This window comes from Stegodyphus dumicola, chromosome X1, assembly GCF_044657685.1.
Source record: "Stegodyphus dumicola isolate Sdum_Otavi_A_Nest chromosome X1, ASM4465768v1".
In the NCBI taxonomy this organism is placed as follows: Eukaryota; Metazoa; Arthropoda; class Arachnida; order Araneae; family Eresidae; genus Stegodyphus; species Stegodyphus dumicola.
Window position 1 is genome coordinate 189,603,573 of NC_140780.1, and position 26,895 is coordinate 189,630,467.

At 32.2% G+C, this 26,895-nt stretch overlaps 1 protein-coding gene across 2 annotated transcripts in view; it reads left to right on the forward strand.

Annotated features, from left to right (window-relative positions):
- Nucleotides 1-26,895, forward strand: part of LOC118187911 (ankyrin repeat and SAM domain-containing protein 1A-like) — a 411,400-nt gene that overhangs the window by 317,174 nt on the left and 67,331 nt on the right. For both annotated transcript variants that reach the window (XM_085807269.1, XM_085807270.1), the window contains 3 exons: nt 516-675; nt 6,244-6,597; nt 21,304-21,425. In XM_085807269.1, the coding sequence (XP_085663395.1) occupies nt 516-675; nt 6,244-6,597; nt 21,304-21,425 (636 nt within the window). The remainder of the gene's footprint in view (nt 1-515; nt 676-6,243; nt 6,598-21,303; nt 21,426-26,895) is intronic.

Genomic DNA, 26,895 nt, shown 5'->3' on the forward strand with positions numbered 1-26,895 from the left:
TTTTCATCATGGAGATTTTTTGCAATATTAATTTTGTAAACTCATTTCTGTTTTATGTAACTTTCTATGCATGACCATTTTTTAAATGAAAATATTATTTTTCACATGTTAGGTTGACAAAAAATAGCTGCTAATTATTGGTGACTTTGTCGGATAATAATTTTTTTAGCTTTATTTACTTCTTTAAAAATTTATGCATGCTTTTCATAATTTATTGGTATGATTTATTTGATTTTGGCATAGCATTTAAGGGCTATCTGCCAAAGAGAATGGATGTCTTTGGGGAGGACTTTCTAAGGGAAATTGACTCGTATCCATGATACATATGAGGAAAACCATGAAAACACTCATGCAGCCAGTCTGTTCACTGGTATTGGAAGTTGGGTCAGATTACTAGTGTTCAGTGGTCTCATCGACTTGGCCAGAAGTTACTTAAGTTATTTGTGAATGAGTGAAAAATTGCTTAATGTGAAATATGATTGTGACCTATTGTAACTAGACAATTCACTTTTTAGAATATAAAGAAGAAATTTACTTCTCGTGATATTGATACTTTAACTGATGAGCAGCTTATTGCAACCATAGGACCATATGGAGAAGTTGAACTTACATTAGCTACAGATAATAAGTGTGTATCCACAGAAAATGATGGTCATGGCGACAATCCATTTGCTGGTATGTTGTTAATTTTTTGTATATTTTATATAACAATATTTATATTGAAAATAAAAAATTTTGAAGTAAGCTAAATAAATATATAAATATATTTATTGTCATTAACAATATCATGATAAATGTACATCATTATATTAAATTTATTAATAATGTTTTAAGGGGAAATACAGTAAAATTTTGCCACTTTTGGACTTTTGGTTATGAAAATTAGAGAGTATTATGGATTATAAGGCTTGTTTTCGTGGTCTTTCTTTACATTTCTCCCTTTTTTAACATTTTGCCTGAAATTTGGGTTGTTTGTACAAAAATAACTAATCAAATCACGTCTTAACAATTATATAATCAGAATTTGTTGAATGCAAAATTATTATACTTTTAAATACAATTATAGAAAATAAATAATGCCAGTAGAATGGGGAAATTTTGTGGGATGAAGAATGGATAAATGATGAATAATTTTTTTTGAGGTAAATGCATTGTAAAAACTGCATTTAAGTATTTTGTGTAAAAAACATTATATCTATTTGTAAAATTACTTTCAAATTGTCTGGTACTTTCTTATCATCTACATTCCCAATAAAAAGTCGAGAAATTGGTGACGACATTAAAAATAAATGTCAGTTGAGGTATCTTTATGTCTATTTAACAATGCATCCATTGTCTGTTTTTTAACATGTATTAAGTAAATACAATGCTTATTTTTTTTATAAGCAGTGCTTCTGTAATTTTTTTATGCTCTTGTTCTTCCCATATAGAAAGTGAATATGTTTTTGCTATTAAGAAACGGAGAATTGCACAAATTCAGCATTACACACCAGCCATGACTGCTTGAGAACAGTTGAAGTTTTTGTAATAATGCATCCATTGTCTGTAATTTTCTTAAATTCCTGTTCTTTCCATATACAAAGAGAGTTTGTTTTTGCTTAAAAAAAATAATCGGAAAACTGCACGAATAAAATATTTACCCTAGCTCCATAACTCCAGTCTATTACACGATTGGAAAAAGTTTTATCAATTTGTGATCAGACGCATCAGTTAAGATTAAAACAAATGAATGTTTTCCCAAATCATTGTGCATAGCTTTTAAAGTGTAAGGCATGAAAACAATTATTATTATTGCTTCGGCCTTGGTTCATGCACATGTAAATTTAGGCTTGAGTGCCACATAAAACAGCTGTCACGTACAATCCATAGACCTAAGCTATAGTTGTAGCAAATAGTGTGGTATGCAGAATTACCTTCTGCAGCTAATTCTTCCTTGTCACCTGTTTTCTCCTGTTTGAAGAAATTCTTTAATGACAAGCTATACACAGTAGCAGAATTTGACATTTTATGTATACAGTAGCAGAATTTGATATTTTATATTTATTACTATGTACATGAAGTTTACTATCTGTGCATCTACCATGGCTTATTGAAAATTTTGAAGACATGTACCAAAGAATATGTATTGTTAAGGAGGAAAGCTTCGCAGCAGCAGGAGTGGCTCCCTCCGAACGAAAAGGGACACAACTGCGCATGCATGAAATATCAGTCGCCAAAAAGCGCCAAAGCTCGAAGCTGATGTTGAAGTTCGAACAGGTTTGACGGTCACGTTTATCAAGAGTTTAAAGCTGTGTGACTTAATTTTTTCCCCTGCATATTGACAGATATAAAATCAGACATCAAACTGCGATATGGATAATACAAGTTCAACTAGTAAAGCAAAAATGCATGAAAATTCGAGTTTAAATTATTGCGAAAAGTCAAAGAACGATTCATTTTAACCCGTATTCCTCAATTTCCTGTACATATGGCGGAGGTGGAAAATCTCATCCAGGTACATCACAAAGGGGAAAATTCTCGCCAAAAGGTTCTGTCGCCAAATCCCTTTGCGAATTGTCCCTCTTCTTTCTAGCGGCGTAGAAGACAAACTGGTTTACATTACGTCTATAGAGCCTTTCCTTCTTTACATAGACTTTCTTTGCATGTACACCGTACATCAGAATCGCTTATAATTTTTTCAGTACATGGGTATTTGTTCTGTAGGTCTTCATTAACCCGTTCAGTACAGATGTGTTATATGTGCATCAGCAGCGAACATTACCTCACGGCCGGGTGTGTCATATTTGAATCGCCATTTAATTCACTCTATGGCTGGGTGTACTACATTTGACTTAGATAGAACATTTAATTAATATTTTTTGTTGCCGCTAGATGTAGCTGTATGTCAGTTATGGGGAAATATATCGAAAGTTAAGTATGTGTACCTTCATTCCTGTGCAATGTTTTTTATTTTTGGTATTGTATTTCGGAATGAGAGGGAGATTCGTGGGTGGGTGTTGAGCAGTGTAATGTCTCTAACTGCATCATTTGATATAAACAAATGCACGTGTTCTCAATGCTTTGAGGTACTTTTTATTTTTATTTATGCGATATAGGTATTTGAGCGTAGAAGAATGTACACAAATGCTAATTGGTTAGTGTTGAGTCATTTCATATAAACAAATGAACATGTTCTCATTGCTCTGGAATACTTTTTAATTTTATTTATTTTTTTATCACCATATAGTGGAGTAGATGTTTTATCATTAGACTTTTTTATTACTCTTAGATTTTTCCGGCATTGAGATGAATATTTTGTATGGCTTAGCAAAACTTTTTTTTTTAAATGTTCTATTGCTGGTGTTCTATTTTTTTTAATGGCAAAAAGTGCTATCTGTCTCTGACTGTAGAAGATACACAAATGCTAAATGAGTCAAATTTGCTGATATTCCATTCCTGTGACATTTGCAACATTGGACTTTGCATACACCATGTTTCAAAGAATATCATACACTGTCTCTTTTATGAAATATTGCTTCCTTTTCGTTGTTTGCACATTGAATTTTTATGAAGACAGTTTTAATATTTTTTAAGTTTAATTATGTGTTGTGTTAAATAAAATCTGCGATTGTTTGGATATTTTCCCATATATATTTAATTGTGGGATAAAGGAAAAATTATGTTATTCTAGAATGAGTATTTTATAAAATTTTTAAGGAAAATATAACGATAAAGGTTTTAAATTAAATCTGACAACTACCTGAATGTTCTTCTCATAATGTACCAAAAATTAGAACAATTGGATGACAAATTTAATTTATATGAATATTTTTCCAAGGTTAGGCTTAGCAGTGCAAATTGCCCGTCCCCACAAGACGACGTATCCGGTTAATGCGCCGTCCCAAGAGAATGCTTCGGCACCACAGGTTGGGTTAAATATACACTTTCGTATTTTTTTAATCCATTACTTAAAAAAAGTAGAAGGTAAAAATAAATAAATTGAAATGCAGTAAATCAATGTGATGCATTGTTGATAATTAAAAAATACATGTCGTTGCCAAACGGGAAACGTCATCGTTTTGCCAGATTTTTAAAAATCTTTTTAATTTTTAAAAATTAAAATGATGATGAAGTAAAAATTTGAGGATCTAAACGTTGCAAGAGAAAGATGATTTTAAATTGATATATCTACAGTGAAATTTCAGCAAATCGCAAAAGAATTATTTAAGATGTGGTGCAATAATATATAAGGGGATGATACATACTAACCTATGTAATGCACCATTGATAATTAAAAAATGTATGTATATATTATAAATTCAAATCACAATCGAATGAATATATCAGTTAAAAATTTTGGTTCTGGCCATGACAACAATTTAATGCTCTTTGTACGAAACCACTCTTTCGATATTTTGGCCGTGTGGCAAGGAGCAGAATCCTGCTGAAAAATAAACGAAGCATTGTTGGGAAAGAGATCTCTGATGGAAGGTAGAAGTTTTGGTTCTAGAATAGGGTCAATGTATTTTCTGGCATTCAGTGTCCCATCGATGACATGAAGGCGACCAATACCATCTGCTGACATGCATGACCAAATCATAACACTAACTGGGTTCTTCACAGTTGCTTGAATGCAGTCAGGATGTAGCTCTTCTCCTATTCAACGTCTTACATATTTTCGCCCATCACTACCGAATAATGATATCTTAGTTTCATCACTCCATATAACTTGTGACCACTGATCATCTGTCCAATTAATGTGTTCCTTTGCACACTGTAGTCTTTTTTTCGTTGCTGAAAATTAAGATAAGGCTTTTTTTTTTTTTTTTTGTGGAATTCTACCTCTCTGTCCAACATCTGTTAATCTTCTCCTGATTGTTCTTGAACTGACAGAAACACCAGCATCATTCAGATCACTTCTGATGGCCGCTGATGACATTTTTCTATCTTGGAGACATCCCTTTCACCGTCGTCATTGAGAGCGTGGACAGCAATGGTGGAGGTGGTTATCACGGTCAGCGTTAGACAGTGTGGTTCCTATGGAAGGAAGGGACATGGGGTAGTGAAATCCATCTTCGCATGTGTGGGAACAAAGCACCCTCAAGGCATACGGTGTCCTGTCAGTTGGCTAAGTTCAGCAGTGGAGTGGAGACTGCAGCCAAAGGTGTCAGTGCAGGACGACCAGCAACATGGCATACAGCAAGCAAGTGTGGCGGCTGTTTCAGATTTGATCATGGTGAACAGTCACATAATGTTCAACAAGATGCAGGAAGAGATAGGGCAAGAAACATTGCAGGCAATTATGCATGGTGATTTGGAGATGACAAATGTGTATGCAAAGTGGGTGGACCTAGAACCAAGACCTTGGACTACACATTGCTTGACAACATTGGGATGCAGTCAGGGGCCAGCATGTTGAATCTTCTGCCGAATTGCATGGAATTGTCCACAGGTGTTGCTACCATCACCCCCAGAGACAGGTTTACCAAAGCCTTTGAGGCCTTCCAGCCAGATGACAGAAGTGTATTGACATGGTTGGGGATTATTTCTAGCTAGTGTACTATCAGTTTTTTGTTAATAAATTGTATTTCGCTCTGTGACAGCATTTGTGTCATTCATTTCGGTATAACCTAAATATTATGATGTAAAGTATCAAAAGACTATGTGTCAACTTGAAAAAAAGAACTGCATCCCCAAAATATTTTCTTTAATCTGTTGGGGCATCTTGATAAAATAAATCTGCTGAGAATTGCTTGCCCCTAGCCAGATAATAAATACTGACGTCAACAATTGGAGATCCCGAGTTGAGAACTGACAACTCAGTGGCCTGTGCTGTGTAGTTATCTTTTATCATTATAACATCAAACCTCATGCTTCTTTAATCACTCGGTGAAAGTTTTTGAATTTTTGTTGTTACGGGTTTATCCCACTAAACATATTTCCCTTCAGCTGTGGATTAGTACTTTTCCTGTTGTTACAGAATGCCATCATTATGAAAATATTTCATGATGTGAAAGGTATCAAAACAAGATTCTAGAACAGGTGAGTTTTTTCAATGTGTCATAAAGCTACCGTGATGGATGCTGAAGGTCTTACGTAATGATGGCAATTATGTTAAATCATAGGTCTTATATTTTTATATTTTCTGCCTTTTTTCAGTTAAAAAATGAGTGGAACTTTTGCACATATCCCCTAATGTATTCTAATTATATATGAAGTTTTAGTTGTTCAAATAACTGTCTAATTGAAAATTTCATCCTGCAGGTCTTAAACACGGCTCAATATCTACTCCTTTCCAAAAAGAAAATGTTTTGCCCTTCTTAACTCAGATAACAAAATCTAGCAAAGTTCATACTTCATCATGCAAATCTAAGAATATATATGAAAATGTTCAGCTAGCTATGGAGGAAAATAATGACAAAGTTGTAATTTCATCAAGCGACTATGGAACTGCTCAAAGTAATAACTGTAGTTGTTTGTCTGTTATGAGTCCATTTGATGAAAAGGCAGAATGGGCTGAAATAGCTGATATCATGGCATCATTTGGAGGTAGTATTGCAAGGGAGTCAATTTTTGCTCAAGATGTTGAACCTCACTTTGCTCAAAATTTTAAATCAGGTGAGTACTTCTAAAGTAATTAAAGCAGATAAATTTTCATTTAAAATTAATTTTTTATGTGAAATATGTTGATTTTGTATTACCACTGTTTAGAATGCCTTCGTTGAATATCTTATGCAAAAATTTACATTTCGTCATTTTTATTTTGTTTCTGTTCCTAAGCATTGTTATAAATTAAGTAAACATTGGATGTTTCTGGATGGGAAAAATGATTGTGCAGGCATGAGAAAGGTGAAAGTTTTGTATGAAAAGCAGCAGCTTTATGTAGTTGTATCTAAATTGTGTATTTCCCAATACTGGGTGAAAATGGTATAATAGCCTCATGCTTTCACATAGGCATCTAAACCAGTGCAAACTGATCTGTCAGCACATGTCTGTCTGCATCTGATAGATATAGATATATAATGAGCATAATTCATGATTTGATTTGTGGCATTTTTATTAAGCAGAGTGAAACAGAAGGCAAATCTCTTTCTCTTATTTATATTTACAGCTTAATGTGTCATGCAAAGGAATATTATTTCAATTAATGGAATACCAGCATTTAGGGAATCCGAGTTTGAGAGTTGCGTCAGATTAAATGCTAGAGGGAACTGTGTTTTTGTAAATTAAGAAAAAATAAATATAGATTTAATATTTTGAGTGAGGATGAGGCCAGTTGTGTATTTCTTGGTAGTTACAAGTCCTTACAAGAGCTATTAATCTTATTTTAACTATTATGAAATTAAATCTGGTTGCTGTTTTTCTGTTTAACAAAGCGTATGGGGGGAACGCAGCGTTGTGCAATGAATTGGAAGTTGATCTGTCAGCACTATCCTTATCTTCAGGGCAGATGTTTTTATTTTATTTGACTTATAATTGCAGATGTTTTTATTTTATTTGGCTTATAATTCCTTACTAAATGTAATATTTCATCTCGATGTACTCCATCTTTGATATGATTTAAATCAAGTTCCTCGTCATTATAATTTGCTTCCGATAGTGAAGTGACACAGAGGTTATTGAAAACGAAAAAATTTCGATTGACAAGTCCTTATTCTCGACACAGCAATTATAGGACTTGAACAGCGGAACTTTGTAACTAAACAAGAAATTATGTCTGTTTAATAGAATTAAAGAGAAAGTATTATCACATGAAACGAAGCAACTTAAACAACTTACATCGAAAGAAATGTCTAATAAAGTAAACAAATAAATATTAAGCTTTTTCTTTTTGTAAATTTTGATACCCTTTAGATCATAATTGTTCTTTATTTCATAAATTACAGTTTCATATTTTTAATTTTGTAAATTCTGCATGCCATCTTACCAGATTTAAATTGATTATCTATAATCCGGAAAAATCGATAATCCGGAATCGCCGAAGTCCCGACGAGTCTGGATTAACTCTTTTTGACTGTAGTAACCTTGCAAGTAAAGATTTGTGCTTTACTATTGCAATTAAGTTTTCCAGAAAGAATTATCAACCATGAATTAATTGTGTGGCAGTTCTAAATGTGATCTGTTTCTGTCAGTTTTTTTAACTTATTAACGCAACCATTTTGGCACAATTTGGCAGTCTTGCATATGAAAAGGGAAACAGTTATTGGGTGCAACCTAGTGATTTTTAAGATTTGAAAAAAAATCCTAAACTTTTGATGTTTATTGTAAATAGACAAACATTACCAGCATATCAAAAGAAAAATAAAATTCAATATTTAGTTATTAAATAAGTATTATGTGATGTATTAAAAATTAAAATATGTTTTCCACAAAGCCCTCCTCTAATTTTTTAGTACTGTTCTACCCATATACAGATATGCATATCTATGCACTTATAAAAACATCAGAAATTTCCATAAGCATGACATTTTGCATCAGCTATCTAGCAAACCCATCCCATCATTATTCCCTTTAGTGATGCAGTAAAATAATGTATTCTTGCTGATTTTTTACTGCAATTTTTTTCTATTGCTGGTAAATTCCACAAACAATATTTTAAAACAAAATTGAGGGCAAAAAATATCACAGTTTGTCTGTAAACACCATTGGAACTTTGAATACAACAAAGAGAATGCATATGAAAATGGCAAAATTGCTTGACTGAGGAAGTCTTAAGAGCATGGTTGCCTGAAGAATGTTTATGCACACAGTTGCCAGAATTTGGCGTATTCTGCAAATTTGGCTTTTTTTTTTCTAAGGTGGTTGTAATAATACAAGGTGTGGCTATTAATTTCCAGGCCTGCTCTAATAACACCAGAACAGATGATGTGAAAAACATAACCTTTTAATGTTTTGAAGTAATCCGCATCTGCCGTAATACACTTCTGTGCTTGGCTGTATAAGTTGTGGAAACAACTTTTAAAGTCCTCTTTCGGAAGGCTCTTCAATATCGATGTCACGTTCTTGTTGATGTCTTCAACATCCACAAAGCATGTTCCTTTGATTGGGAAAGAAGAAAAAAGTCTGGAGGCCAAGTCAGCAGAGTATGGCAGATGATGCAGCTCCACGACCTCATGCTTAACCAAAAACCTCTTCACTGGGAACGCAATGTGGGGGATGGGGGGCGGGCATTGTCATGCAGCGTCACGTCAACATTGATGAGCTTTCCGAAAGAGGATTTTAAAAGTCGTTTCCACAACTTATTCAGCTGAGCACAGAAGTGTATTACGGCAGATGGAATTACTTTGAAACATATTAAAAGGTTATGTTTTTCACATCATCTGTTCTGGTGTTATTAGAGCAGTCCTGGAAATTAATAGCCACATCTTGTACATAAATATCTAATTTTTATGGTTTATTTGTACTAATGCTACCATAGATATATTGTTGAGTGATGTGTAATGTCTTTATGTAGAAATTAACTGCTCCCAATTCTCCAGCAGTATATCATAATCTTGCAAAAAAGTGCATTTCATGCTTTGACTAGCGCCATTCATTTAGTGAATCATTATGAAAATGAGAAGGCACCTGAATTTTTATTTTGTTTGTTTATTATATATGTAGCATATTAGAATAGATCTTTAAGCAGATTGTCTGCATTGTACCGCCAGATCTCTGGGAAAGACAGACATTTGAAATGTGTTTGAATGTGCTACGTTTGAAATGTCACCAGATTCAATAGAAAATTTTAGCAATGTGCAGGTAGCCCTCCCTACAACACGGTATCCTGTAACACAGTTTCACTATGACACGATTCATAAATTGCGCGGACCCTCCTATAGCACGGTCTAACACGAGAAGAAAATTGCCCAAGCAATCCGAAGAAATTTTAACGAACTCTGCATGAAGATTTTCCATACTGAGCAAAGCACCCATATAGAGTAATTTAACACATAAGAATCCTTGTTTCGTAAGTTCTGCCAGTAGTCTTCCAAGATTCGGTACCCATAAGAAAAAATGTCCTCAGGGTGATGAGCCATGTGTTGGAGAGCAACAGTTGAATTCTTATCAGTAACGGAGAAAAATTGTTTCCTTGCATGGCATTCAGAGCCAAATAGCATAAAAGAAAAAATACCCAGTCTCAGGAAAGCACAGTTACCAGATAACAAAGAAACCTTACTATTGCAGAACGTGAACAACATTATGTCACAATAAGTGCTCTAAAGTGCACAACCTGCATGTTTGGCTTCCAAAATTTGAATTTTCATCTCCGCGGCCTGAAAAAAAAGTTTCTCCTGCTGCTAATCAGCAGTCTGCGTCTAGCCTCGGTGTGTCAAAGAATAACTTTTTCGTCTTTAAGACATTAAGTTTCAGTCCCAAAACATGTCCAATAAAGATAAAACAACAACGTTTAAGAGGAAATTCATTTCTTTAGAAGTAAAGATGCAAATTTTCGACCGTCTTTTAAAAGGAGAAAACACGTCTCACGTTGGAAAAACTTTTAATTTGAATGACGTAACAGTCCGGACTATTAAGAAAAATAAAAAGAAATAAGTGCAGTTGCTGCAGGATTTTTGACATCCACAAAACATGCAGTTCGCCCCTAGCGCTAGTAATTGAGAAGATGGAAAAGGCATTCAGCATTTGGATTGATGATAGCTGCCAAAAAAGAATTCCATTGGGTTTTAATATCATTAAGTGATAAGCACTCAAAATTTTCAAGCACCTTAAAGAACATGGAGAATCATCTGTTAATCCAGATTTTGTGTCAAGTAAAGGTTGGTTCGAAAATTTGAAAAAGCTTGCAATTTGTAGCATAAGAATTCAACGAGAATCTGCATTGGCTCATTGTGAAGGAAGCTACTAGGACGTTGATTATGAAGCTAAAGATTGGCATTTAAATTGTTTTGTGCCAGACGCTTAACGTTATTTAAGGGAGAAAAATTTGAGCTTCAAGGTGCTATTACTATTACATAATGCTCTATGTCACCCCACAAGATTTGAATGATTCCAGCGTCAAAATACTATTCCTACCACCTCACGCTACTTCATTACTCCAACCATTGGATCAAAATATTATTTATACCTGTAAAACATATTACATAAGAAGAGCATTACAGTTAATTTTAGATGTAACCGATTCAAAATCATTTAATCTTATTGAAGCTTTGAATACAGGACAGCACTGTATCAACATTGTATCTTTGTCTCTGAAAGAGCCGAAAGCATCAATGTTAAATGTTAGAAGAAGATATGGCCCTCTTCATTTGAAATAGAAAACGTGTGTTAATTGTCAGAAAAGGAAGTTGGTAGCTTATTAGAACGTGCTAAATCAATCGGAGATGAAGGTTTTGTCAACATGGCTATTGAGGACGTTCAAGATTTATTAGCGGAAGAAAAAATTGACAAAGCAGATTTGATGGAAATGGCATCCAAAGCCATAAATTAAATCGATTCTGAGGACACTAGCACTAATGAAGATTGTGGAGTTAATAATTTAATATTAAAAAAAAAAAACATTTAAAAGAAGGCCTAAACATAGTTGAAATCTCTAATCATTTTTCTCGACTGCAGACCTTTCTGCTGAAATAAGCCGAAAATTCAAAAGGGAGTTGCAAAACTGTCTACCTCCATATCCAGAAATTTACATTGACCCGGTCAGAACTAGTAAGCAAGGTAAAAAAATCAGAATTTTTAAAGAGGGGAAGAAAATGCAGAACTTTAAATGAAGAAATTCTGAAAATGAAAGCGATCTCATTCTACCGAAAAAAACATTTTCGATTTATTATACTGAGCAGTAACAATGAAGAAATTTATTAAACTAAAGTTGAATTAAATTAAAATATGTAATATTTTTTGTGTTGTTTATGTAGGATTAAAAAAAAATATTTGCTTTTGATAAGTTTTCGGAATGTAACCGCCCCTTTTTATACTGGCTCTGGGTCTCATACAACACGGTATTTTCTAGGAACCTATCTACTGTGTTATACGTGGCTTACCTGCATACTGAAACAAAATATACTATAAAGTAAACTTATATGCTCATTTATGGGTGTTTGCCTTCTAGCTGCATAACATACAAGGGAGAAATGATAATAAGGCAATCAAAAAATATTTGCAGTGTTTTACAATGAAGTAAATAAAACAACAGTATATACCCAAATTTAGTTACATTACTTTCTAAAACTTTTTTATCAGCTAGAATAATTTCCTAAAAAGTCAGTCATTCCGCCTTTCCTGGTAGCTCTAAGGTTAGTTTTGCTTCAAATAAAATTTGTGTGGCACTGAAGGTGGAATGTTGCTTTATGAATTTTAAAATTGTTTAAAATAGAAATTTAGAGTTCTTAGTAAAACAACTTGAAGATCATTTTCTGCTAAAAATTTCTGTTATTCTGTTCTGCTTATTATGTAATAATACATATCGTAAAACAACTTGAAGATCATTTTCTGCTAAAAATTTCTCTCAAATCAAATAATTTTGCCTCACGTTATGATATTTTAAAGTTTTACTGTAGCCTAGAATGAAACTGAAAGTGAAATGGAAAGTCACTTTAACCCTTAAATGCATGTAGTTGCAATTTGGCAACATACTCATATTTAGTCATGTAAAGCAAATCACAACACAAATTTTACCTTTTTGCATAGTGTTATACTTATATGTACTGTTTATGTATATAGTTTTGAAGGTTTTGCTGTGATTGCACCACTAATGGTGTGGACATAATTTGTGTTTACAATTTTTTTATTTTGTGTTTGTTGTTATTTTAATGTATTCAAAAGTTTTAAAATTAATTGAATAAGTTTGTACGATATGTATTATTACATAAAATTATTAATGCACATGCACCTGTCATATTTTTTGTGAAAATTAATAATTTTAAAAAATTGCAATAAAACTTCGTTTAGTTTATTATTATTTATTTTTCCTGTTTTAGTTGATATCAATTCTAATGCATTTTTGAATTTAAAAATAAAAATTCGTGCATTTAAGGGTTAATATTAATAATTTTAGCAAAAAATAATGACATTGAGCTCTTTGGAAATATTACTTAAAATGAAACCAGTTTGAAAGATCTGTGTGAGAAACTACCAAGTGCTTGCTCAGCAAAACACAGGATATTAATAAATGTTTCATTGAAACCATTTGAAATGAATTGAGTGGAGGGAATTTATGATGTATAATATTTTAAAATTTTTAGTCATTTGATATCACATCAGACCACTACAGTTTACAAAGCTTTTCCCCATACTTCAAAATAATAAATAATCAGCACTTCAAAATAATAAATGGTTATCAGATTCATGAAACGAAATTTTGAGAAATTATAAAAGTGTGTATATTATGAATGAAAGTAAAACCTGTGAAAATTAAGGTTTTTGACATCATATACCTTTAAAATAACATCTTATACCTTCTAAGATTTTTTGAAGTAGATTTTTTGGTAATTTTTCATTTTGCTGGCACAGGCAATAAAGTCTCCAAAAATGGTACAATTGATGCCAAACGGAATATCCTCGCTGGTAACCTTTTATGCCTCATTTTCAAAACAAGTCGCAGCCATTTTTTATCAGATTGATTGTTTCTTTCAATACTGGCGATTGATTGTTTCTTTCAATACTGGCATACAATTACATAGAATTTTTACCAGATAGTTCAATTTTATGCCATAAAAGCCATTCATGGTAATTAAGTCAAATAGGATGCAATAACACCACTCAGCCGAGGGCGAAAATATTGAAAATGCAAAGTTGGGTTAAAGCACTGCGGTTTTACATAATTTTTGAGTAAGCTATTCGTACGAATTAAAATGATTCTTGCATTTAAACCACTATTCCATGTTAAGATTTAACTTGAAATTAATGTAGATAATTACTGAGAGAATTAGATTTTTGTAGCGTAGTTTACGTGAGATGAGATCACTTGGGGTCACGTGATATAGACCAGCGAATCAAGATGTTGTACCATGAAAGCATAGTAAATTCTTAAATTGTCGTTTTACAATATTTTAAATGATATTAAAAAATTCTTAGAACTAACATTTGTTAACATTTTTTTGTATGTATACTGTGTGTTTTCGCCAATAAAGTCTGCTTGGGGAGATTTGCGCCAGCAAAACGGAAAAGTAACAATTTTTTTTAAAAGAATTGAAATAAGGTTTTTGAGAAGTTTTAAGTATATTAAATAGTCATCTAATATATATTTTTTAAGTATATTAATTAGTCATGTAATTACTTAAAATTAAATCTCTGTAATTCATAGCTTTTAACTTAAAAAGTGCTCATAATGGGAAGTTTCAATGCATTTCTGTATGTACTTTATAAACAGGTTGATTATGTTAAGAATGTTGCTTTATATCATTATTTTAATTGATTACCTGTCCCATTTTGTAAACATTTCACCATATCCAACAATAAAATAGACCAAATATTTTAAAAGTTGTTACAGTTTTTGTAAAAGGAATAAATATTAATTACAAATAGTTTCACACATTATAACTACTGTCATAATTTCATATGTATAGAATTTATGAATTTTGATTAATAAATTACATCAGCTAATAAATTAGAATTGAAAGTTAATGTAAATGATAAACAATATCCTCTGTATTTAAATTATCATACTCATGTAGCTTACTTGAAAACTATTTGCAAATTTGCAGTATATAAAGAAAATGCAGTACATTAGTTTCCACATTAAATCTGGCTTGAAATTGAGTAGTTATCTGTGATCATTAGATAAATTTGTAACTTTTGGGTGCAACATAAGACAGTAAAGTTTCTAAAATGGTAATAAACCAGAAGATTTTAGATAAATCCATAGATTTTGTAAAATGTATTATCCTTAAACTCACCTATGTCTCAAATCTTGGAAGATTCTGAAATATCTTCAACTATTTCTTGAATTTTTTTTGGTGAAAGATATGCATAAACCATGCTTGATAAGTTTCATGCCTGTAGCTTTTAATTTTTTTGGGAGGTTTGGGATTGTTAACATTCTTGACACTATAAGATATTCTTAATGCTTAGCGTTAAATATAGAAAGATCTTTCGACTTTCCAGCATTTAACAGATGTTTTTTTTTTTTTTTCATTTCATTTTTGATATTTTTTCTGCAGTGGAACACAATATCTGGGATATATGTCTACTTAGTTAATGTGCTGTGTAGGTAATACCTGTCATGATAGAAAGTGTTGCACAAAAATTCTTAATTGCTCAGTTAGGTTTCCTGTTTGTAATTCTTTCATTGTCTGTAGTATGTCTGGTTGTAATGAAAGTTTTCCATCAAAAAAGTTCTTAATAAAGTTAGAAAAGAAGTATGAAAGCAGTACCTTAAGTGTGGGTAGTAATCACCACCCAAATCTATGATATTCTCCCAACTTTTTTTTAGTTTTCCAAAGCCTTCAGCCCCAAAACTTGGTGGTTGGGAATCCAAAAACAGATCACCTTCATTTTGGATGTCCTGTGCAGAATGGAAGGTAGCACCAGCAAGATAGGTGTAAGAAAAGGTAGAAGTCTGAAGGACCGATGTCGTGGCAATGCGGTGGGTGTGCAATAGATCCCATTCGAGTCAGCAGAGTCCAGCCGGTGAATGCAGACACATGTGCTCATACATTATCTTGATGAAACATTTCTTTTTTGTGCCGGAGCTCCGTTTGACGTTTTTCCTTCATTCCAGCATCAAAATGGGCTAGCATCTTGCTGTACACCTTATTTTTGAGGGTTTTACTTTTTTCCAGATACCCTTTGTGGATAATGCCATGGCTATTCCACCAGATACAAAGCATGATCTTTTTGCTAGTCAAATTGCACTTGCGATGCTGCCGACAGGTTCACAAGGCACAGGTCAACACACATTTTGGCCTGTGTTGTTGAAGTAAATCCACTTTTCATCACAAGTGACAATCCAATCCAGATTTTTGCCCTTGTGTTGATATTTAAGCAGATTATTGCAGGCCCGAACACATCTGTCCTAATATGCTTGAGTCAGCTCATGCGGCACCCAGTGACTGAACATATACATCAAGTTTATGAGATGCAATGGACATGGCACTAATGTCTAACTCCTTAGCCAGCCCCCCCCACTAGTTAGATGCTGATCTTCTTCCACAAGTTCTTCAAGAATGCCTCATCAACATCAGTAAGCCGGCCAAAGCAGTCTTCTGACTTTTTGCAACAGAAGTGGAATTAAATGATGGTTCTAATCTGGTAGCGTTATAGTTCCATTTCACCTTATATTTGATTATAACGATATTTTTTTACAAATTTCACAACACAGTATTCTAAAACAAGTCTCTTTCTTTGAAATGCAAAAAATCATTTGACAAAATATGATTAAACATGCCAACGTGAACTGTTTGCACGGACAATATTTGTGATGACAGAAAACTTAACCCCATAAATACATAATATGTGTGATTAAAAAAAAGAGACCTTGGAATAGTTTTTGGATTAAAATGTGCTTGCATGTTTCTGGCAGTTTAATTCTGGTGAAGATTTGTGCGAGTACTTTTAAGTGCATTTGATAATAGTTATTTGGGCATGCTTTCCCTCTTTTTTATAATTTCATTAGTGTCCAAATAACAGGTACATAACAATGTTTTAGTACCGTCCATGTAAATTAGAGAATAGTATGTTTAACTGCAATGTATTTGTGTCCAGGAGAGTTTCTTTTTATATAGAGTGTGCCAAAGTAAATGTAACAGTCTTTGAGCACCATCCATGTAGATTAGAGAATAGTACATTTTACTAAAATGTATTTGTGTCCAGGAGAGTTTCTTTTCATATGGTATGGATGTGCCAAAGTAGAAATTGTACAAACACTGTATATTGAGAACTGCAAAATTTTATTATTTTTTTTATGTTGGAAGCCCTTCCATGGCTGTGCATTATGAAATAACATGAGGATAGGATTTCACTTTTTGAGGCCAATTGGGCAGTCTCATACATAAAAGGGGAGAAATGAATTGTTGTACAGCATTGCATAAGTAATACTAAAAAGTTTCCTATGGTAAGATTTAAAAAAGAATACGGAAAAGATGACTATGCAAAAGGAAGTGCTAAAATTAGACAACACAACATAATAAAAATAGCTGTATTTCATATGCAGTTCAAAATGCTCATATTCAGTGACACTGTATGCCTGTATATATTAACTGTAACGTACTGCTGTTTTTATTTGCATGAAATCTAATTTATTTCATGTTATTGTTGTACTGCTGTTTTTATTTGCATGAAATCTAATTTATTTCATGTTAGTGTTGTTAGGACAAGATGCCAAAAAAATTTGCAGATTGATCCATCATAGTGGCCAGGCTGCTAAATCTGTTACATCTGTGGAAGAAAAAAAAAAACCAATCACAGAGCTGTTTTCATAGTGATTGTGCTGTCAATGGGGAACTGCACATTATTAAATTGTTGCTGTGTCACAAAGTGGAATTTTGCAAAACTCGTCCTTGTTTCTGTAAGCAGGCAAGCAGTAAAAATATTAAATAATTTAGTCCATTTTTGTGTAAGTTTAAGGGCTTTCAGTAAAAGAATTCGTCGAAAAAATGCGACCTGAGAAAAGGAGCTTGAAAAGAATGTAAACTGCCTACATGGTCATGAATTTCTTTCAAATTTCTTTAAAATGTTATTATTGAACTTCAGCTACATTAGCTACATCCATATTAGGACTTGGTACCTTTTGAACTTTTATCTGTTTTTTTATGAATATTATTAAATAGTTTTGTGAGAAAATGATTTTAAGCTTGGGAAAAAATTTTGTAGTAAATAAAAAAATTTTAAGCTTGGGAAAAAAATGTAGTTTTTTTAATTAAAATTTTTTGTAGAAAAATTAATAATTAAAATGTTTTTTTTCTCCTACAATTTTCAATGCCTCCCACCTTTTTTTTAATTTAATTTGTTAGAATATGCTTAATAACTTTTAAGGATTGATTTTGCAATTAATGAATAAATTTTCTGAGAAAAAAAAAGTAAAAGCACATAGGACTTGAACAGCGGAACTTTGTAACTTAACAAGAAATTATGTCTGTTTAATAGAATTAAAGAGAAAGTATTATCACATGAAACGAAGCAACATAAACAACTTACATTGAAAGAAATGTTTAATAAAGTAAAAAAATAAATATTAAGTTTTTTCTTTTTGTAAATTTTGATACCCTTTAGATCATACTTGCTCTTTATTTCATAAATTATGGTTTCATATTTTTAATTTTGTAATTTCTGCATTCCATCTTACCATATTTAAACTGATGATCTATAATCCGGAAAAATCGATAATCCAGAATTGCCGAAGTCCCGACGAGTCCGGATTAACGACTTTTGACTGTATATATGATAAAACCTAGTACTGTTCAATTGATTAATATAAACATAAATTATAAGCTTTTATTTAAAACCGTTTCTGGCTAGAAATACTTAAAAACCCTAAATAAAAAAAACCCTAAAATGCAAGTAGAATTTTTCTTTACCTGTTTCTGTTTTGTAAAACACATTCAAAACACTTTTAATATATGAATTATAATATATTTTTAAAATTATTATTAAATTAAATTTTATACTCACTATTAAAACATTTAGAATCTTTTTTTTTTTTTTTTTGAAAAGGAAAATTTGAAATTTGAACTGAGAAAGCATTTTATTTAAAATCGTTGAGCAACATATATGATTTCTTCTCTTCTTTTAGCTATTTGGTCTCGTATATAAATTGCATTTCAAATTAATTAAAGAATTTAATGTTCGTATCAGCACAATTTTTTAATAATGCTACCGTCAGGAACTTAATCACTTTCATTACGCTGCCTCTTTCTGTTCATATCTTATTACAAATAATTAAAATTTTGAAGCACAGCAAAATTGACTGATAATATACATCGAAATATTTGCTGATTTAAATATATATACATACATAAACCAGCCAGTTCAAATTAGGAAAAAAAAAAATTTTTTTTTTTTTCCCTGACTTAGTATTTAAATAAATCAGTTTATACATATAAACAGAGTTTGATAGTTGCAGTTGTATTTAATTACATTCCTCTTCTTTTACACTAATTTTAAAAAAGTTGTTAAAACAATTAAGAGGTTAAAAAAATAAACATTAAGGGGGGGTATGTCATTTAAAAGGCTGTCAAAATTTTTAAAAGCCTTTTTATGCCATTTATTATCGTCAGATCGTTTCAGAGTTTCTCTTCAGTGAAGTAAGGGTATTGACCCTTTTTGGCATGCTACCTTTTAAAGTTGGAATTTCAACAAGAAAATGGTAGGCAGTGTAATTAGGCCTAGAGGAGTATACAGGTAAAATTTTGTAAAGATTACACTTACCATAATTGGGTATGCCTGAAGCAGGCTTACTGAATGAATAGAGCTTCAAAAACTGGGCTGAAGTGAGCACTGCTGAAGTAGAGTGAAAAATGTTTCTACAATTAAAAAAACCCTAGTTTCTGATTACTGTAGTAGATTTAGCATTCCCCAGAGTGCACCATGAGGAGGCCTGCTACTCTACACCTCAAAAAAAGCTGTTTTTGGTTATATGATGATTACATGCGTATAAATGAAAAAAGTTAACTTGGGTATATGATTTCATATTTACACTTTTTTTTTTTCACGAACATACTTTTCAGAGCAAGTGACACCACCTTTAGAAAAGCACTACCCAACATTGCATATTTTGCACCTGTACCAGGATCTGTATTGGATTCACTATCTGAAGGCAATTCATTTAGCACTTTCAGTGCTTCAGAAATAGTCAGTCCTCTCCGATCCATTTGCAAAATAATTAAAAATCAGGAAAAAATAAACTAATGTTGTATCTATAATTAAGAAAATACAAAGTATAAAATTAAATAAATATCTACAACTCAAAACTGTTAAACATAGAGCTAACTGAAAAATTACTTCTGATCTTCAAAAAAACACCCCAACAATTTCCCCCCCCTGCCAAAAAAGAACAAACAGACAAAAAAAGGGGACAAAAACAGGAAATGAAGCACAGATGTGCACCCACCTTACTATTATAAATGAGCTCATGGAAGAAATTACTGCCGTGAAACAAAGATACAGTTGTTGTTCTGGTCCTGGTGTTTCAGTGATCCCACTCTGGTCACACCAGATGTTCGTTGTTCAATTTTAGGCAGAATTTCTAGGTAAAAAAATTAAAATAATATAGACTAAAGAGATCAATATACACCCAAGAAAATAATATAGAAATTTCTTTTCAAACAATTGCTTTTATGTCTTAAAAAAAATATGGAAGAATTCTTTGAAAAATGAGGGTCTTTAAAAACTAAACATGGCTAAAATGTGTGAACTGGTTTGTGTTCATCCATCATCTAGTGTAAATAAAGAAGGTTAGAAGTAACCTATGAAAACCTTTTCCATTCAATTTTTCTGTGTGTACAGAGGGAATTTTTTGGCAATCCCCAGACGCTGTACCTTTTTGGGATTGCCCACACTGTGGCGGAAAGGGTTAAAATGTGTTTTAGCAAAAAAATTGAAAAATCAGTAATTTCCTCAATTTGGGGGTACCAAAGGCACTTAAAGCATTTAAGTGTTATTCAGCATTAAGAGAATGTTAGCAAAAATGTGGTGTTGCATGTGGTTGTTCTCTCCATAAACATCACACTCAATGCACTTTTTACGGACTTCTACTGAAATAGATCAAAGGCGTCATGGCACACATAAATCATGCTCAACTCATCAGGTCAGGCGAAGAGGAATGTAACAGGCAAAAAGTCTGGAAATACCTGTATATATAGTATTTACTAACATAAGATGAGATAAATACTAACAATGCTATGTTAATCAGGATTCATATTATTTTTGTTTGAATGGAGAAATGGCCTTGAAAAAGAAAGAAGATGAAAACATATAAAGGCAGCCAAACCACTAATAAAAGAATACTAGAAAAACGGCCGAGATGGTATTTCAAACTGATAGTGCCTAAATGAATTGGCTCCTGTCGGTAGAGTAATAAAACACTTATAATGTTAAAAAATAAAGTAATTGATAAATAAAAAATTAACTTGCATTTTAAAATTCGTTATCTTTACTGGAGCGATCATTGAGCGCCATCCTCATAAGGTAGGAGGTCTAGTGTATTTTTTAATTTTTATTTCTGGATGTACTTGTTAACTTAAATTCAGGTTCTATCGTTACATGAAGCGATCACATCTGTTGTTATGTATAAAAAATTTGATTCATAAGTTCAAACAATTTTAAAGGTTTGTGTGATAGAAGAAAATTATGAAGAAAGAGTTAATAATTTTATGTATTTTTTAAGTCAGTATTTATTATTAAGATTTCTTTTTTGTATTATTATTTTTATATAAAAAGCCTTTATTTTAATAGGTTCAAGCTGTTCTCGAAATTCATTTTCGTTTAATACTATTGAGCAGTGGCTTTCTCATATTGGATTACCTCAGTATGAAAATATTCTAATTATAAATGGCTTTGATGATGTGAACTTCTTGGTAAGATTTTTTAATTTCTTTTTTCATTCATGTGTATTGAATGGCAATTTTTTAGGAACTTTCTATTATATAATCAAATTTTGTGTTATAAAAAAGATGTTTCGAAATTGTTCTCTAGATTTGAGTAATGTTTATGAATTCAAAATATTGGTAAAATGTATCTAATTAAAAACAAGATGCTATTTATTCATGATATAATGTGTTAAAGATATGTTTCTCTAATGTGTGACCAAGAACACTAATGGTGCTTGGCTTCATTTTTAAGTTAATACTATAATGTTCATTTAATCTGCATGATTTCTAAATTTAAAAAAAAAAAAAAAAAAGATTAATTTTGTCATGATAGAATCCCATGTATACACATGAAAAATACACCGTCGTGATAGAAGCCTATGTGTAAACATAAAAAAATACACAATTTCCACAAAAGTCTTCATGTGGCCTCTTTCCGCCTTCCCTTATTGTCACTCATAAACATTGAAATACAGCAGTGTTTTAAGTGATGCTGATGTTCTTGTTTTGGCATTTTAAAATTTAACTATGTGAATTCTGTAAAAATCACAAAAATCTAACTTTTTAGATCATCTCCCACTTTTCATAATTATATTCAGAAAAAAAATTTATTTGGTATGAAAAATAAAACACAAAAAGTTTGATGATTTCCATGCAGTAAAAATTGACCAACGTATTATTTTCAATATTTGGATTTTTTATATGGTATTCAACTTGCTTGTAGAGGTTCAAGGTTGCTTTTTTTCCTCTTAAATGCTATTCTTTTTTCTTTTGATTTACTAGTGTGTAATGTTCTTTAATATATAATTTTGTTACAACTGAATTCAAGCACAAAGAATACATTATTAGTGAATGAGTGCACCGCTATGATGGCTTCCGACCACGGACATGAACCAAACGGAATTATATACCATCACGGCGGGGAAGACTCCAGAGTAACAAGGTTGAATATTATAAACTAATAACAGTTTTTACATATTGTTAACTGCAAAGCACCAAGCATTATTCTGGTTATCTGCTTTAAGTTCTGAACTTTTGAAACATTATAATATTATCCACGGTTGTTTCTGCTTAGGCAGTGTCCTGAGATTTTCTCTATTTTATCAAGGGCTATTCTGTTTTTGAGTGTGTTAGTCGTCCACATTGCCCAGGCACAGTCCGCTGGTTTCTTCAAGTGCCTTTATTCAGCTCAGTGTCCGAGGAACCATCTGTGTAGGCAGTTGTTAGGTTATGAGCTGAGTTTGTAAGCTCATTGTCTAGGTGCCTTACTCTTTAAATAGTGCAGCTTATTCTTTTTTAGTGCATGAATGAAGAGATTTAAATTGATAATTGCATGTAGAGGAGGACTGAGGGAAAGGGGAGGTTCTTTATGTCAATAGCTTCTTGCTCTAAGCCAGTTTCTCTACCAATTTTCTGGTCCATTTGTAAAGTGGAGGACTTTTCAATCTATTTTTTTCCACTCCATGCTTTAAATGTTTTTTTGTTTGTGAATTTGATGGTGCCTAATTTTCTTCTATTTCTCTAAGGAGATTAGGTCACACTCAGTTCTGCTTTAATGTTGTTTGTGGATGAAACAGCTCCAATGATGATTTTGGAGGCCCTGTATTGAACACTATCTTTTTCTTTACAGAAGATGAAGTTGGTGCCCCTGCGAGTGCTTCATATTCAAGAGTGGCCTAATAAGTGAAGTATATGTGTTAAGAAGAGTCTTTGATCTTGATCCCCAAGATGTATCACATAATCTTTTCAGAATATTTAGCCTTTTTAAGGTTTTCCTAGAGATTTGTTTAAGGTGTCATAAAAATTTGAATTCTGCATCTAGAGTTAATCCTAGGTACTTCAGATGTGAAATCTGTTTGATCACAGAACCACATAAATTTATAAGTTGAAAAGTATTTGTTTTTTCTCTCAATAGAGAAAATACAAAAATTATTTTTATCAGGATTTAGGAAACTTAGATGAAGAAGAAGCTGGTGCCCATATGGGATGCAGCATATTCAAGAGTGGACCTAAGAAGTGAAATATATGTGTTAATGTGTTTTAGTACTAACTTTATCTGTTAGATACATTGAGATGTAAGGTATGAAACCAGGAGTGAGATAAAACATGTTTAAGGTAGTTTGTAAAAACTTGACTTGCATGTAACGTGAACTGCAATAACTTTAATAGAATAAGCATTGTGATTTAAGCCTGCCATTTATTGTTAAAAGTGATTGTTATGAATAATGAATAGCATCTTATGTATTTCAAATTTGATACAGTGGAGCAAACAGATGGAAGGAAGGTTGCAATTAAATATTATAGCAAAAATGATGTCTGTATGGAATTAAATATAAGATGCATTGAAGGGTTAATACTGAAAGCGGAGAAGTTAATATTCATGACTTGCATTCCAGCTGCTACTGATCTCTGTAGTTCTTATCAAAATTTCTAAAAAACTCAACTCTTAAAAATTCGTGGAATTTTACAGAAAGGGGGCAAGTTAATTGTTATGCAAAACACTAGCAACTTATTCATCCTTTTAATTGAATAAATGCTCATGACATCATACATTGCTTATTAAGTTGAGAGTCTTCCTGTTTTTAAAAGGTAGGTAATCATGTCTGAAAATTCCAACTCTTAATCTTTCTAATAAGGCATCCTACAACGAAGGACTTTTTTAACCTGCAATGTTCCATTCAGTTAGTTTATGATGAGGAAAGTTGGCACACGCTTCCTTTGTGTTGCAATTAAACTGGATGTTTTTAAGTTTTTGAATTATGCTGCCCCAAAATAAGAGGCTAAAATTGTCAAGCTGGAAGTTTAAAGCTTAATATTCTACAGAATTTACATGCATTAATTAAAGCTTCTAAAGTTCCTTTAATACATTCACATTGCAGCTTTATCCTACAAAGACTCTTCTGTTGTGCAAACTGTAAAATGTGACTGTAAATGGCACATATTTTCTCTAAGGCATATTGAAATTCGTGCAGTATATCAGAAGAAATATTAAATTTCTTCATAAATACAGCAAAACGGAATGAAACAGATTTAACCTCTTAAATGGTAGCTAAACAAAATGAATTTTATTCTGCAGTGATAAGTATTCCTAATAAAAACCACTCTAAAAATTTTGTCATCCAGATCAAAATTTCCTGCCTTACACTGCATACCCCCATCTGCGAACTAGGGAACTATTGTGTTAAACCACAACAGTTTGTGTCAACACCCAGGTAACTTGGCACATATCACTGGGGGGGGAGACATTTCACAGTTCAATGGGAAGCTTGTATCTTGTGTCTCTATGCATATAAATAGCATAGGGTGAGCAGTATGAGAAGATGCTCTTACATAATTAAAAAATTATATAACACCAAGCAACTAAAGTATGACTGTAAGTAATAAAATTGATTCCAACTTTAAGCATTCTGGATTTTTTTCCCCCATTTAAGCAGGTGAAGTAATTTTAGTAAGTAGGGTCAAAATTATTTGCAGGGATGTTTTCGCTGAAGACTGCTAGCCCGACTATATAGGACATTCTGTAAATATGCTTTTATTTTGTAATTGAACTTCTTCATTGGATTGGTGTAAGCATTGGTCCGCCAAATCAATTCCTCCTGTTGCGTGATTGTAGTCAACAACCACAGCAGGTTTTCTAGCAGTGAAATGCTTTGATGTATTTTGTTCATTTATGTATAATGCACAATAATAATTTTCTTGTCCATCCATTTGAAAAACAGTATTTTCCCACTGTAGCAGCCAGATATATCTTTTGTGTAATAATCTGTGATTTTGATTCAGCTGGCATTCCTCTTCTGTCTTATATAATTGTTCCATACATAATTATTAAATAATTTATATAATTGTTTTCCTTGAAATTAAAAATTCTGCTGGTTCAGGAGATATGCAAAAAGTTATTGGCAGTTATGAATAATCTTTTTCAAGGAGTTTATCGTGAAGAGAAAGGGCACTTTTTGTAGCTACCCTATAGTTTTCATACATTTCAAAGTAACAGGTGTCTTTTCCTGTGTAAATTTTATCTGCTTTTGCAAAGCATGATAGACTTAGCATCAAGTCTTGTCCACTTGGTAGAAGTAAACGTTTCCAAATTTTCCATCTTTCCAACAGCACCCTTTGAATAACATTAGGAATTCATCTGTGTTATGCCTCATACTGTAACATAAATTGAGATGAATTTCTCTATCAGCAATTTAAAAAGAACGCAAAATTTCTTTAAGTTAGGAGGAAAGTGAACAGGAAATTTTGTCTCGATAATTCAAAAAATGAAGAAATTTCAGTATAAGACAATATCTGGTTTCAGGCACTGACTTCATAAAAAAATGGATTTTCCAGAATTGATTTTCTCAACCAATACTTTGCTTCTAATGTTTTCGTCCGTAATTTCATAGTCCTTCATTTCTGTACATAGTTTTGCTTTTGAAAGGTATTTTTAGAGTTGTATTTTTCAAGTAAGACTCTGCATAGTCCGTCTGCGAACTAGGGAACCTATTGTGTTAAACAGATGGAACATAATTTGGTTTGTTTCCTTGACAATGAAAGCAGTTAAATCCTTATAAAAAAATAACTCGAAATAGTTCAATGTATCATTTATTTATTAGGTAGGAACTGTAATTCTTGGATTTCCAATAAGAAAACGTAGACATGGTTGAGATATTTGATTCTTATCTCGCTTACACCACTTTTTTGTGGTATCCAACATTTCATCTTCAGATTAATTTTCTCATTCTTCATTTTCTGAATTCAAAATTTCTTCATTTGAGAACATTCCTGAGAGCAAATATCCAGAAACTTTCTCTAGAAAAGGCAAAGCTTGAAAATGCATGCTTCATGTACAGGTTTAGAAGACAGTATGAGTAATTCAGACATTCAGAAATGTGCTTTAACACATGTGTAATTCATCATATACATTTCCTTTTGCATACCCTAAAGTCATATAAGCACAGGGCATGTCTGTCTGGAAAGAATGGAAATTTTAATGAAAAGTTCCGTCCCACTAATTTCACAGACTTTGAAACTTGCATTGGGCACCAGAGTTCCAAGATTCTTATGATCGATGAGCAACTGGTTCGTGCCCATCCCCAATGAAGATTATTGTAGCCAGCAAGCAAACAATTAATAACACTACCTCAGAAAGAAATGAATACACACTGCTAAACACCTTTGTCAGTAGGAGCTGTCACTGGACAATAGCAGTTGTCTACAAAGTTCACGTTATCTTAAGAAATAATGTTTTTTAAATGCATGCTAGAGGTACAAATGGGAATTATCTTTCAGCCATCCTCATGTGAAATGCCTCATTTGAATTTAACAAACAAGGAATTCTTTCTTTGACTCAAATATTATGGTGGTGCATGAATAATCATGTTTAATGACAGAAATCAATATAAAATACTTTTTGAGTAAAAGCTATTAAATGTATACAGATGGGAATTACTTTTTCTTATATTTATTAAATTTT